The sequence below is a fragment of the Anser brachyrhynchus genome (assembly GCF_964034855.1).
Source record: "Anser brachyrhynchus genome assembly, chromosome: 3".
NCBI classification, from domain to species: Eukaryota; Metazoa; Chordata; class Aves; order Anseriformes; family Anatidae; genus Anser; species Anser brachyrhynchus.
In genome coordinates this window covers 94,463,800-94,478,332 of record NC_137696.1, presented here as the reverse complement: position 1 = coordinate 94,478,332, position 14,533 = coordinate 94,463,800, and the positions used below count along the sequence as shown (strand labels likewise).

Sequence of the window (14,533 nt, the reverse complement as noted above, 5' to 3'; positions counted from 1 at the left end):
CCCCAGAAATCTTTGTTGTGATACTTCTTTACATATCTAACATTGTGCCACCTGTTGAACTTGATACCTGTGACTGTCATTTCTTGAATCAAGTGGTTCAGTCGGTTTTCCACCCACCTTGTAGTTCACCAACCAACCCATGTCTCTCTGACGCAGTAAGGATATAGTGAGAGACTTGGTTGAAGGCCTTGCTACAGTTATGTTAGACAACAACGCTGTTACCCCTTGTCTGCAGATCGATTTATCTCACCAAAGAAAGAAGTAAGGTTGGTCAGGCCTTTGTAAAAAGGCTGGTGTTCCCAGTCAACCTTCTTGTCCTTCATGTGCTCATGACTGTCTTCCAGAAGGACTGGCTCCATGACCTTCCCAAGAGTAGGTTAGCCTGCCCAGTCCATAGTTCTCCAGGTACTTTTTTGCCTCCCTTATGATAGGTGTGATTCTTGCCTTGTCCAGTCACTGTAAATCTCCCACGATAGCCAGGACCTTTTGAAGTGGGTCAGACAGGGCTATGGCATGAAATGTTGCATGCAATACCTAATATTATATCTAAGACTCCTGCAATTTCATTAGAAGTTCTACTCCAGTGTAACTTGGCTTCAAAGTCCAGAGACCATAAGATGAATCCTTTCTGCTGTTTCTCTCCTTTCCTATAACTTCCAATATAAAGCATGTCTGTGATCCTTGAATGGCTTGAGACCGTTCTCTGGCTTTCAGCTTTTATCAAAAAGTATTGTAGACCTTTCAGGTTAGAGGAAAACTGCTTTTCCACCTAGGAATTTAGCTGAATAGTACATGTAATGCTTGGAATTTGACCTCTTGAAACTTGACAACTCATAGGGTTGGATAGCTGTGGGGGATTGTTCAATCTCTTATTATTTTGTAAATATCTTATTCTGCTGTATTTCTAAAACTTTATCATACATGGATTAAGAGCTAGACAATTATTAGCAGGAAGATTATGAAGAAACTAAAATATGATGTGCGTCAGAGGATTGTGGAAATAAAATAACTTAAAAAGGTAAAAACCTTCTGAGATTACGTAGGCAATGTTATTCAAAGGAAAGGTCAAAAGCATGCTATAACTGAATTACATACTTTTACTTGGACAGTGGCACGATGACCAAATTTCCAGTTAGTTTCCAGTAGCCTTGCTACTGTTGGTGGGTGTAAAAGTAAATGAACCAACTATCAGGGTTTGTCTCAAAGTGTCAGATGTGCCTTAGGGGCAGCCAGAAAGGCTGTTAGATGGGGGCTGTTTTGTTCCTTTTGCAATAAATGTTCTCCAGCTTTAGGGGAAAGCTGGGCATGTGTTCCCTGGCCAGTAGATGCCCAGATGATCATCTTCTCTTGGAGCACATCTTTAAGCACATCTTTCTGGGCTGGCCATTGTCTTCCTTCAAAGAATCATCTCCTAACAAGGACATGTCAGTGAAAAAGCAGCTGCAGACAGCTGTGCTGTCTCTGCTAATTCTGTGCCACTTTTGCTGTTGACTGCTTGCCAGGGGTGAGTGTGTGTGAAAGGCAGTGTTCAGTATCTGGGCTTTGATCTTTTGATGCAGAACTAGAGGGAAACAACTTGATTAAAAATGCATTTTCATTCTTACTAATAGGTCTATATATTATTAAGGATGAAACAATTGTAAACTCATTAGCTTAATTATTTACATTTAACCCCTATAAGCTTCTCTTTAGAGAGAATTTTATAAAGGTTGGTTTGTTGCGTTTTGTTTTCCCCACGGTAGTTTCTAAACAGTTAGCTTTTTTGGTTTCCTGTTTTAAGGTCTACAGTATCCAAGTATGCTACAGAGAAGCATGTATCTTCACCATGGAAAACTGTCTCTGCCAGGAAAATAAGTTTATTGGTTTAGGATTTAGATATGGTTAGATCAAATTCTTTAGCAAATTTTATTAGCTGTAATTCTCTAATCATCTGTTTTTCCCCAATATGCTGATATATATGTTCAGGCATTCTCTTTTATTTTGACTATATAATCTACAATACAAAATGCTGTTTTCTGTTATTTATTTATAATATATTTTTTATTATATAAAACTTTTTTTTTCATGCACACTTTATGTAAGAAAAGTATTTAAACATCCCGTTAATTTGTAAAAAAAAAAAAAAACAAAAAAAAACAGTACTTCTTTTCATGGGCTATTATATTTTCAGTGTGCTAGGAGTAAATCTGCAGCACGGGAAGTTTTACATAACTTAAGCCAGCCACGTTTGCTTTACATGATTGCTTCATTTATGCAGTTCATTAAAACTTGTTCAGCGTACCACTGCTGCATATAAATAAAAACTGCAGCAGTGCTATTGATTACTGAGCTTGTGTGTACCGTTGGCTTTAAAACACGAAGAAACTTCTTTCCTATTCTATCCAGAGAGGAAGGAGCTTTTTTTTTTTTTTTTTCCTGAGGAATTGTTAATTCTGGACTCCTCAAATCATTAGCTGTTTCTGGAGACTGAAGCTCCCTGTCGCTGCAGCGAGCGTTTCTGAACTAACGCAGTAATCGATGCTTGCACTCCACTGCAGAGATCTGTTTGGATGACAAGAGCTCTGGTAGCCCTGTTTGGTGTCACCAGTGTCGAGTGTTTGATGCTGCAGAATAATTTGGCTTAGGATCAGGACGCAAGGACCTTAGGGACTTTTTTTTTTTTTTTTTTCGCTCTTTTTCCCCCCGATCATTTCCTTCACACTGGAGTGGATTTTTGATTGCATTTCAGTTTTGCTACAGTTGCAGCCTGGAATTCAGCAACCTACTAAATGCCAGTTGTGCTTTTTTAACCATTTTCTTGCTGATGCTGCTATGTTTGCGGGGTTTCTTCAGTTTCTGCTCCATACGTTGCATTCAGGGACAGGTAAATAAGTGGCTATACAGTGCTGAGGTTTTAGATATGTTTTTTTTTTTTTTTTAATGTACAATTTGAGTGATGATGAGTCTTCTGAATTTAAACTATTAATTGTAGCAAATGTACAGCTTAAGCAGGGTATAAGGAGCCATTTTGCTCATAAGTCTGCATTTGAGTTATGTTTATACTTTGAAAGCTCATGTGTCAAACGTAATTTGACATTAGTGATGTTATGTGGCATGAGTTTATAAACAAAAATGTGTATTTTGAAAGCACAAATCAAAATGTGTTTCTGAAAAGTAATAGTATTTTGATTGCCTTATGAATATTTTCTATGTCGGAGAAGTCACTGTTAAAGAATTTAGAAATTTACTTCAGGAAAGAAATATTCAGGTGTCTTATTTCTGTTTGGCAGAAGGTAATCGATGTGTCCTCGACCCCCTGGATCGTGCTGTTAGCAGCTTTAGCAAGTTCAGTCTGGAATATGAGTCTGTTACTTTTATTAGTGCATATTGTTTGGGGAAAAATATTATTGAATTCTGTACATTGTCTTGTTCTGTTTGTTTAGCATTTACAAGTATGGTTATAGTAATAATATATGGGTTATCATAAATGTATGGTTATTTTGTATATCATCTCTGCACCACCATACTGATGCATTGCACTTTCTGAACCAGTGAAGGATCTCAGGCCTCTGCTCTGGAAAAATTAAATAATCTGTATTTGGAATAAGGTTCTCAGCTAAATCACTAAGGATCACAGGGGAAGGTGAGAGGAAGGATTAATGGTTGAGAGTTCCTTGGGGATTATGCAGTGTGTTGAGAATAACAGAGGTCTTTAAAATCTTATGTGTAGATGGTTAATAACAGTGCCTGTAAAAGTCATTTTTGTAAAGTAGGTTTTTCACTAGAAGAGAGAATCCTAAAGATTGTATGATGGAATAAGCCATGGAAGGAGTTTTTTATCTTCTCGAATATTAGAGATGTATTATTTAACACATATTAAAAAATCAGTCTGTGAAATTCACTTCTTGTGGCAGTTTAGAGGAGAATAAGAGTACGGAGGGCAGAATCTGGGGAGATGCGTTAGAGAAAATGGGGCTGAGGAGCAACCAAAACAGAGATGGGACTGAAACAGCAGCAGGGATATCAGCAGAACAAGATGCTGCTGAGCTTGGGAAGAGACCAAGGTCAGCCCCAGCTGTGCATGTAGTTTGAAGGATAAGGCTGGAGAAAATCTTTGGGTAAGATCAAAGCCTTGCACTGATTCTCACACTGTATAACCTTTAGTTACATAAAGAAGGTAAAACCCTGTTTCTTCTTCGGGGTACTCACAAACCCCAAAGTAGACGGCCACAAGCTGCCTCCCAAAGACCTCCTGCGCACCTTGGCATAAGTAGTGCATGAGGTGGGTGCAGCAGGGCTGGCAGTGAGGAGCCCGAGCCGTGACAGCCTGTCTGCTGGAGGTGTGGGGCTGTGCTGCGGGCAGGGCGGACAGCAGCACGTCTCCAGCCTCTGGAACAGCCTGCAACCGGGGAGCTACAAGGTATTTTAAAATCAGGCTAAGCCCTTGTTCCCTGGCCCAGTTTTGGACCCGGTTGGCTTTTGTTTGTGTAACAGACTGAGGAATTATAAAGGACCATTAAACCAGACCTGTTATGTCGCACTGGCTATTAAATTTAACTCATTCATCTCTCCCTCATAGCTACACTTCATTTAAGCCAAATATTCAGCTCTGAAAATGTAACTGTTTGATGCAAGGAGAGAACTGGAGAGACTGAGCTGTCATCAAGGTCACCGTAATGAGCTAGGTGAAAGGTACCCAGAAGACAGACTACGGTGCAGAGCAAAACAAAAGCAACCAAACAAGCAGCAACAAAACCTTAGGGTCTCCTTCAGCTTGACCTGCAGATGTATTTGGTATTTGGAGCTAAGTGGTAGGCAAGGCCCCTGAGCCTGGCCTCTGGCCAAGGCAGCCAGCTCCCCAAGTGCAAGGCTAGCAGCTTACACACAGCGGCCAGACCTGCAGGCCGTCATCTCCTATTGCCACCTCATCTTCTGCACAGCTGGTCCTTAACTGGCTGAGTTCCTTTCCCTGTTTCTGCGCTGTGGAGGCAATATTTCTGGGTCTGCTCTGAACTGTATCTTCTTTTTTTCTAACTCTTTTCTCCAGTTTGTCAGGATAGCTTTGAAGTCCAGTCCTGATCTTCTGTGAGTCACAGGTCTTTCCTCCCCGGGGTTGTCACCTACAAGCCTAATATGTTCCTGGTTTGTTTTCAGGAAAGTTAATGTGAGTGCTTACTATTAATGTACCCCAGACAAACGTGGTAGACACTGCTTAATGTGTACTTTTTTTTTTTTAATTACTAATTTTAACCTTTTAGAATATGCTTTTCTAAATAGCTTTTCACCTTAAACTAGTTTTATTTAGACAGTTTTTCTGGTGTGACACTAAAATGACATGTTCACAAAAAAAACACCTGTTCAATTAAGATACTTGAAAACTGCTGTTTCTTCCCTATTATGCAGTGGTAGGAAATGCGGTTGGGTTAGTTTGTTATTGACAGTTCAATTTTAGGTGTCTTGTCTTCTCTTCTTATTATCTTTTTGTATTTTTGTTTGTTTGGTTAGTTGGCTGATTTTTTTTTTTGAGTATTTTTCCAGGAATTGACTGGTCTATAATTTCTAGCCCTCCTTTCTCTCCTCTCTCCTTTAGAAATACGTGTTGTCTTTGCCCTTTCCCAGTTTTATTGAACATACCAAACTAATTCTTAGGAATTATGGAAATTTCTTAGGAATTTTCTTAGGAAACATTCCTGGCTTCAGACAGATGTTAGGTACTCCAAGATGAAGTGAATCAGCCTAACATATAATTTATCCAGGTAGTCTGACCTTTTCCTGCTTTGGCATTAAATCTAATTTTTATGCTACAGACATTGTTAACTTGTTATGATTTTAATGATTTTAGTTGTGTTTCTTTTTAGGAGAACTGTTACCTAAAAAGTCTTAACCTTCTTCATGTCTTTTGCTGGTAAAGCCAAATGGTAGTGGATTCTTTCCATATTCTTCCAGAACAGCAAGTACCAGGTACTAGATGCTAAGTACTAGGGACTAAGTACTTCCAGAATGATCTCGATTGTCCTTGCATACTTTCCTGTTTGTATTTAATTTATTATGTTTCTGATTTTGTATTGTATGCTTCCTGGTACTCCATCACTATCTTAGTAAGTAATAGGTACCTTTCCACTGACTGTACACCTTCTAGAAAATGAAATATTCATAACTTAGCTAGTCAGTTTTATATTTCTCTTTCCTCTCTTTTGGGCTGGTTGTCCTTCTGATGCTAATGTTGTTTCTTTGATTGATTCTGTGATTCCTGGACTCCTTTTGTCATCATGTCTACTTCCTTATTTTCTCTTTTTTTTTTCTCCCCCCCCCCTCCTTTTTTTTTTTTTCTTCTCAGCCTGCTTACATTTTTAAGGATCATGTATTTTATTCACTTTAACATTCTTAACTATTTCCTCTCTATTGGTGAGATGCAAAGCTGCAAGTTACCTGGTGTCAGTGATCTCTGACTTTGCATTCCAAACATTCTTCCTGCAGTGTTCTCTGAACAGGAGAAAGGGAAGCCTTTAAGCCCTCTCATTACCTTCAAGTATAGTTCAATGAAGAATTATGATGAATGCTTACAAAAAAAAAAAAAAAAAACACCTCACTAGTCTCATCTTCCTAATTTGGTGCTGTGGAGTAGGTCCCCATCATGGCACTGCTGAAATACTTGTCTTTAATCACGGTCCAAAGAATTTAATCTGCTTTATTTCCTTCTACAGTCCAGAAGCTCAGGACAACTAAGACTTTTTGTTTTCTTTCTTTTTTCTTTCACTTTTTTTTTTTTTTTTGCTTAACTCAGATTTTCTCTTTCATTGTCTCCCTGAGTTTCCATGATCCTGAAATCATAACTTTGGTTATGAAATGTAATTTCCTTGTTTTTTTCTCCAATGACCTGTGCAGGTCTATAGGATTGTTCATGTTCCTGCACATGTGCGTGTGTGTGTGTATGCTGGATGACAAACTCATAGACTTACTGTCTTTCTCCTGATCCCTTTCCAGTGGATAATGGGAAGTTTTTTTTTCTGAGATGCTGTTGTTTCTGTCAGCATGTATTATCTTTTGTATCTGAGCAAAAACACCTTTCTTCCTTCCCCACAGTAGGAGAAAATGTTCAGATAAGGCTCTTTGAACAAAGCCCTTTTTGGTTACCTTTTTTGCAGTAGGTGCTTCTAGGGCACTGATACCTCATCATATTCATGGGACTTGTAAGGCACAGGCTGCTGCTTCACAGTGTTACTTTTTTCTCATAGGCTTATCCTTGTTAAAATTCATGACTACTGGCAATGTAAGTGAAACATCCTGGAGCTTGAAGAGACTTTATTTGCAGCTTGGATTTTGAATTATAATTTCTTCATAAATCAGGCTTTAACAAGTATTGAGATAGAAAATATTCATTTGAATCTTTTTTAAGATCGCCAGGGGAAAAATACCAAAGGAGACCAAAATGAAAGTATTACCTTTAGAGATCATGCCAAAGCTAGAGTAGTATTAATTATACTAAACAGGAACTCAAATAATCCAGTTAAAACAAGTCAGTGTCAATATTGAATTGGAATTAAATAGGAATAATAAATGAATTCAAAGAAGCTCTACATTTCAAAAAGGAGATCTCCTTCCATCTATCCATCTACAGAATTAGCAACCACTAAAGAGTGTAATCAAAGTCAGTAAAATCAGGACTTGGAGCTAGACCTGAATATTTTTTTCTTGAATCTTTAGGTACTGCAGTATCAAAAATCAATTAAAATGTCTGCCTACTGATTTGAAATTCTTGGTAGTGCTAAACACTTTATCTGCTATCAATAAAATATTTTTAATAATGCTTTTACTCTTGATACTTTGAGTGGGTGTTTGAAGGAACTAAATCATGTTGTTAAACACAATGCTGCTCACAAGCACACTCCCTAGAGATTCAGGAAACTTAGGAAAGCTTCTTAGTTATGTCCTTCCCTATGGTGTCCAAATTAAAAGTTTTAGAAACATTCACTAATCCTCAATTTGTTGCTTGACTGGATAAGTTGTGATTTTTGGCTGTAAGCTTCAGTTGTCAGGATTTTTAACCTTTGGTTTTGGTACCTTAGTAATGACTTCTAACAACACTGGGGTAATTGAGGTAGGAGGTCTACCTTATGAACATACAATTGTGTTGGGTAGTCTTCTGCTAGTATACCTTTTGAGAAACCTGCTTGAGCCAACAATGAGCTCAAGGGTGTATGTGTAAAAAAAAAAAAATGTTGCAAAATGAATATCTGAATAAGAAATGTATTATATTTTAGTCAATGTTCAGAAAATTCACTGTACACCCAGATAACAAGAATATATTGCAAGAATATTCAGTAATTAGCCACTGACAAATCACTCTTACACAAAAATAAAAATAGTTGTAGACATGCAGAGATCTCACCGTTCTTGTAAATAAACAACTTTGCAATAGTTACTGAGGGAGAAGTCACGTGGATTTTTCCTTCAGTTTAGGTTCAGTTTAATACTGGCATCCTTAACAAACAAAATACTGTTTCATTAGTTCAGTGCTTCCTTGCCAGATTTTTTCCAGGTTTCAGGTTCGTAAACAGCAATTAGCACTGCAGTCTGTACTGTGTTCACAATATAATTGCCACTTCTAAAAGAGATTTTTTTTTTGTTTCAAAATAAAATGGTGTTCATTCTGTGTGAGGAAAAAATGTAAAATATCCTTATCTTCTAAACACACAAGTAAGGCACGGACATTTATTTTCAGTGTTTGGAGGCTGTTGGTTATTCAGATCTAAAAGCATAGTGCTTGGTAAAGCTCCATGGATCCTTTTTCAATTGTTTTTAGTTACTCAAAAATTTAGTGAAGATACAGAAAAGCAATTTCACATCTCACCATTAAGTTACAATGCCTAAATAATGTGTTGATGGGCTGGCTCTAGAGTGGAGAGCTGTAGGGGTTACAGTCATATGTGGCTGATCTGCACTCCCGATATGACTATGATATGTCTGAATTGTCACTTCTACGGAGTACTAGTTTTTACTGGATCTTTGGAGTATGCCAGCATTGAGAGATGATGATGACATGTGCCAGAAGGGAACTCATATCCAATGCAAGTATATATTTTCTGTACAAACTAAAACCTAAACTTCACAGTCATGTGATGAATTCTTCCCACGCGCTGCATGAGCCGGTCTGTCTTTGAACTGCATAAATGGTAAAACACAGAGCTCCTTCTGCAAGGATTTAAGTTCTTATCTGTAGGCATCTAAATTCAGTTGATTTGAGGAGATAATGAGCATTTTTGTGAAGCTTTCTGCATAAATAGGCAGTAGGTAGCTTCAGAGTTGTCTGCTTGACGCTTAGATGTGAGGGCTGTATGTCAAGGCCGAGTATTTGTGTGTTCTCTCATTACAGGGTTGGTCAGCACCTTGGCTATAGAGACTTAAACATACATTATTTATTCAGTCAATTACTCTTCTGTTGTGATACAAAGACAAGCCTCGTGGGATTTTTTTCCTTTTTTTTTTTTCTTTTTTTCCTTGGGCTAGAAGTGTCCTCTTGGCTTACCAATATGATGCATCACATCTGTGACAGCAGCCAGGTGTTTTTGACGGCAATCTCAGTGTGCTGAATGTGTATCAGGAGTGAGTAGAGTGGTCTTCTAACTCATGAAAATTCAGGCTGTGAAGCAGGAAGGCAGTCAAGTTGATGTTCCGAGCTTCTTTACATTTGTTATAACTTTCTGTGGTCTGATATGTGGCTTCTGTTGGTTTTACACTGGGAAACGATTGATCATTTCCATGAAATAGTGATCCAGTTCCATGGGAACTGTGAAAGACAAACTAGCGGACTATTCCACATCTTTGAGCTTTATTGTCTCTTTAATTCATGTTGCATTTGAGCCTGAAAGTTCACAAAGGTAAATACATAGATGGCTGCTGTGTGTGTTAGAGAGATCTAGACTGTCTATATTGGAAGCCAGTTTGTGCTTTAATTATAGATGCAGCCTCTGAAAATAATTGTCTGAGTTTCGCAGGTACGTGCTGGAACTGTTTTATTAATTAGCAGCTGAACGTTAGGCTCAATTAAGTGCCTAATGTGGTCTGACTGAATCTTATCAATAGACTGTCTGATTCTTGTCTTAAGTAACTGCTGCAAACCTGGTGCCTCTGGATTTTAGCAAAGCACCAGAAGCGCATTCTTTGCTGAACATCACTGCTCTCTGTAGGTAGTCTGGATTTGGGGAAGCATCTTAGGGTGTTTTATCTCTAGTATTCAAGGCTCTTTGGAGATCAGCGTGGCTGGTCACACAGGATAACAGACTTTCTTATATTTTGTGCCTGTTTCAGCAAAGCAATGCTTCAGCTTTGCAACAGAAACAGGGCTGTCATTTCTAACACTTACCAGCTTTGCGAGGTTTCACTTGAAATCACAGCATTACAGTGTCAGCTCCTCATGTGAGTAGTACCGCTGCAGATGAAATGTTGTGGGGAAAATGTTTTTTGCTGTTTTGAATTTTGCTTTCCTTTATTTTGAAAGCATGCGTGTTGCAGACATAAAATCAAAGGAATGTACTAAGAGTTTTACTCCTCATTTTGAAATTTGATTGAAGACTGCAAAAGACTTCTCAAGAAAAGCTCAACCCATTTGTGTCATGTTAAGTAGATTTATTATTACACCCCTTTATGTCCAAGAGTACAGTAATTGAGCAGTTAATAGGAAAAGTATTTTACTGCTGGCAGGATACAACATTTTGAATTACTCCCTCAGGAAAAAGGGTTTTATAAATATATACTTCTTTCACTCCATTAGTCCAAAGTAAATCATAAATTATAATTGCAAATGCATTTTTTATCATATGCTTCGTTTCAAAATACGTCTTTGTATGTTTTATATGAATGTATTGGTAATGTACAGAAATAATGTACTGTGCATATTGTATGTTATTTTTAAGTTTTTTCATATCTGTAAATGTAAAGCATTGTTTAAAAAAGTGTTCAAAAGCAGTTCAAGTTGCTCTAAAATGATAATTTTCTCAGTAGATTTTTTTTTTCTCTATAACGTCTTACATCTGTTTTGTTTTACTAGTTCTAGTGATTTTTCGTAGTGGAGGGAGTACTCTGTGTATAGTTTTTTTATTATTATTATTATTTTTGTTTTGTTTTGTTTTGAGAAAATCTGAAACTGTGCTCTCAGATGGTAAGGTTTTGTTTGTTACTTACCTGTTCCTGGATCTCTAATACTAGTTCGGTGAAATTATTTTCTGTAATTAAACAAATATCCAGTTTTTGGTTACTGAATGTCACTTCTGGGCTATTGCAGTGCAAGAACGGCATAAGTAAACAGTAAGAAAAGAAACAACAATGACAAGGGATGAGAAATGATTTTTAAAACTATAGCTGTAGTAGGGTATTTAACTGCAGATATTAATACCCTACTATAACTGTTGCTGGAATAAAATATTTTTAAAGCACATTTGGCAATTTTGTTCCATTACATTTTAATTTGTATGTTCTATTCTATGTGAATGTAGATTAACTGACACTTTCAGTTGTAAAACCCTTTTTACAGTTGTAGATTCAGCCAAAAGTTCGCATGCCAATGGGCTATTTAATACTAAGTTGTAATGGGAATTTAAGAATTCAGTCATTTTTCAAGAGCATGGACATTTTTTTCCCTTTTCTCTCCCCCATTATTGCATCTTTTAAAATATTTGCCAAATTGAATGTTTTCAGTCAGGAACTTGGATTTGATAGCTGCTTTGATGCATTCCCAGTGCATGTGCTGTGCTCCAGCTCAGTACAGGTTATTTTGCAGGGCAATTCCCACTTTCAGCTTCTGAGAACAGAGAGCAAAACGTGCAAGCCCATGGCTGGACACGGTGGAAGCAATTGGCTTCTTGGAAATTATAAAAGTGTCAAGCAGATAGGAGGGGTGAAAGGGATATAAAGCCAAAGGTTTGTGTGTGGGGAGAAGGCAGCTTAGAATCAAGGGGCATGGGGGTGTGCATGTTAAAATACACAACCTGAAGAGTGGGCACCAAAGGCAGTAGCAGGAAGGGACAAATGATTGATGATGGCAACAAAATGGATGGGGAAGAAGAGCAGAAAAGGGCAGGTAAATGGCGAGGAGGGAAGATGAGCATGTAGGAGCCAAGACAGAGGAAGTCTGGGGGGGATCTTGCTGCGGCAAGACCTTTGTCAAGAAGGGTGCTGGGTGCACGAAAGAACCAAGAGAATGGGCAGGGGGAAAACTTGGACCCAAAAGCTGAAGCTGGTGAAGGAAGACAGGAAAAGGAAACTGAAAGCAATGGGGACCAGAACAAATCCATCTTTGAGCACTAGAGGACACATCTCTGTGTGCTGGAGATGGCATTTATTCCTGCCTGAGCATTTCTCTATTGCAGAGCAAATAGCTGTGAAACACGGAGGCACACGTTTGGGCTGGGGCAGGCCAGTTCATGAAGAAAAGTTGTTTTTTAGTGTTGCTGTTGAGTACATTATTGAAAATTGGAGATGTCTGTGCCACTGGTCCCAGCTCACTGCCAACACTTAGGATGGCAGTCTGGTTCCATGATTTTGTTGTTGTTCTTGCTGCGATTTTGAACTCTTTTTAAAGGTGCAAGGAATTGCGCTAAAAATAAAACTGAAAGATCTTTAATGTGAAGTTAAGCCCTCAAAATTCCAGAACAGCAGTAGCTAATGTGACCGCAAACTGCCTTGTGTGGTTATGCATATGATAATAATAAGCTCTTTAAAAATAGTTTGAGTATGATCATGTAGATGATCAGCTATCAAAGATACTATGTTTTATAAATGGTGATAGAGCATATTTCATAATTAACATCCAAGTATTTGTAGAAAAAACAGAACAATAATAAAACCTCTGTGTAAATGCTCATTTTTTCTTGCTAGAAGCCTGCTTTGTTCGTACATCCGTTGGATTCCTGTGTGCTAGTAAAAGCAGTGATCTAACAGTATTATTACAGAGATGCATTTCCTAAAATGTGATAGTGAAGATGTATTTCCTAAAGTGTATGTAATAAATGTATATTTTCTGATGACACAGAGTGTAGAAAAAGACCATATCTGCAATAAGTCACTGATCTTAATGAAAGTAGTATTTTTACCCAGTGGCTTTTGAAGAGTTTGTAGGAATGTTGATAGAAAATCATATGAAGAATTGTTCCATAACAAAGCCTAACTATGGGGCATAATAATTTAGACCTGGAAAAAACAAATAAACAAACAAACAAAAAATCCCTCAGTAGTGAATTCAAAAAGCAATGTTATTAAACTGTTTCATTAACATATTTCAAATGATCAAGGTTCTTCTCTCCCAGAGTGAAGCTGGAAAATGCTCAAAGTGCAGGTGTGGATATAAACCTCAGAAGTGACTGAATCTCATTCAGGCACTGAAACTGGCCTCTGAAGTGAAAATTTAAATTTTGATTAGGTGGGGTTTTGTTTGTTTATTTTTTAAAGATGCTGTAAGCTAAGTGACAGAATTGTTCACTGTTTCTTTCCTCAGATAAAAAAAAAATATATCAAAAATATCTCTTGGATTATTTCAGATCGAGCTTTTATATACCACCATTATTGAACTGAAAAGTGTCATTTTCAATCTTAATGACACTACTGTATTTTGTTAATACAGTGCATCCAAAGGGATGAAATAATGCCAAGGTTCAGAGCTCACAGGTATATTCTGTTTAAAATTAGCACCAGGACAGAAATGCTTCGGATTTGTTCCTATTCAGTTGGATGCGTTCTAGCCAGAATCATTCTCCAGTGTCCTTCCTAATACCATCTGCACCCTTTCTCTTTGTAAAGAAAACTCTGAATTGCACTGCTGCATTGAATGATCTTCCTCTTGCAATTCCTACCTCTTCATCTTCTGTCTTGGAGTGCAGTTACATCAGTCCTCTACCACAGACAACAGCCAGTAGAGTTGGTCATTTTTTGCTACCAACTCAACCTTCCACTGCCATATTATGTTAAGTCAAACTGTGGTTTCCTTAGCTTTCCATCAGTTCTTATCTATTCGCCTTTGTGTTTGCTGCCTTTTCTCCCAAACCCAGACCATGGTTCCCCTACTTAGCCTGATGAGCTTATGGCTACCAGACCACCATAATCCAGGGTTTTATTCTTGATGTGCGTACTCTATGTTTGTCACAAGCAAAAGGAAAGATTGTGAGTTCATAGTTGCTGTTGACACTATTTGCTCTTTTTGTGTGGCTGTTGTGCCTGGTAAGCTGTGCCGTATTACCCTTCTTCAGCTCCTGGGCCCCTCTGTCTGTACCGGTTGTACTGATTAACTGCTTTGCAGATTCTTCAGTGTGGTTTACTGTCCTGTCCTTAACTGTAGCCAAGTTCCCATTTTGTGGAGTATTCACTCTAGTGTCATCATTAGCTGTGGTTCTTTGTGTTTATTATGGAGATGTGGGAGGAGGAGGGCTGTGAATGCAGTGCTTTGGGGTCCCTTCTTGGAAGACAACTGGGCAAAGTGAAAAACAGCTGGAGTGTACAGCTAATCATGAAGTGTGAAAAACAAGAGGTCCAAACAATTGTATTGTTATGTATTTTCATTTTTATA

The 14,533-nt window shown here is 38.0% G+C and overlaps 1 protein-coding gene across 40 annotated transcripts in view; it reads left to right on the top strand.

Moving 5' to 3' along the window:
- The window catches only part of RIMS1 (regulating synaptic membrane exocytosis 1), a 318,659-nt gene that overhangs the window by 158,324 nt on the left and 145,802 nt on the right, over positions 1 to 14,533 (top strand). For 2 of the 40 annotated variants that reach the window (XM_080587705.1, XM_080587704.1), the window contains exon 1: positions 2,248 to 2,863. The exons of 30 other annotated variants lie outside the window; for them this stretch is intronic. In XM_080587705.1, coding sequence (XP_080443831.1) covers positions 2,812 to 2,863 — 52 coding nt within the window. In that variant the 5' untranslated portion in view covers positions 2,248 to 2,811. Of the gene's footprint in view, positions 1 to 1,429; positions 1,438 to 2,081; positions 2,864 to 9,957; positions 10,396 to 14,533 lie in introns of those variants that run through there. 8 more of the 40 variants (XM_080587709.1, XM_080587726.1, XM_080587727.1 and 5 more) reach the window with 8 other exon arrangements.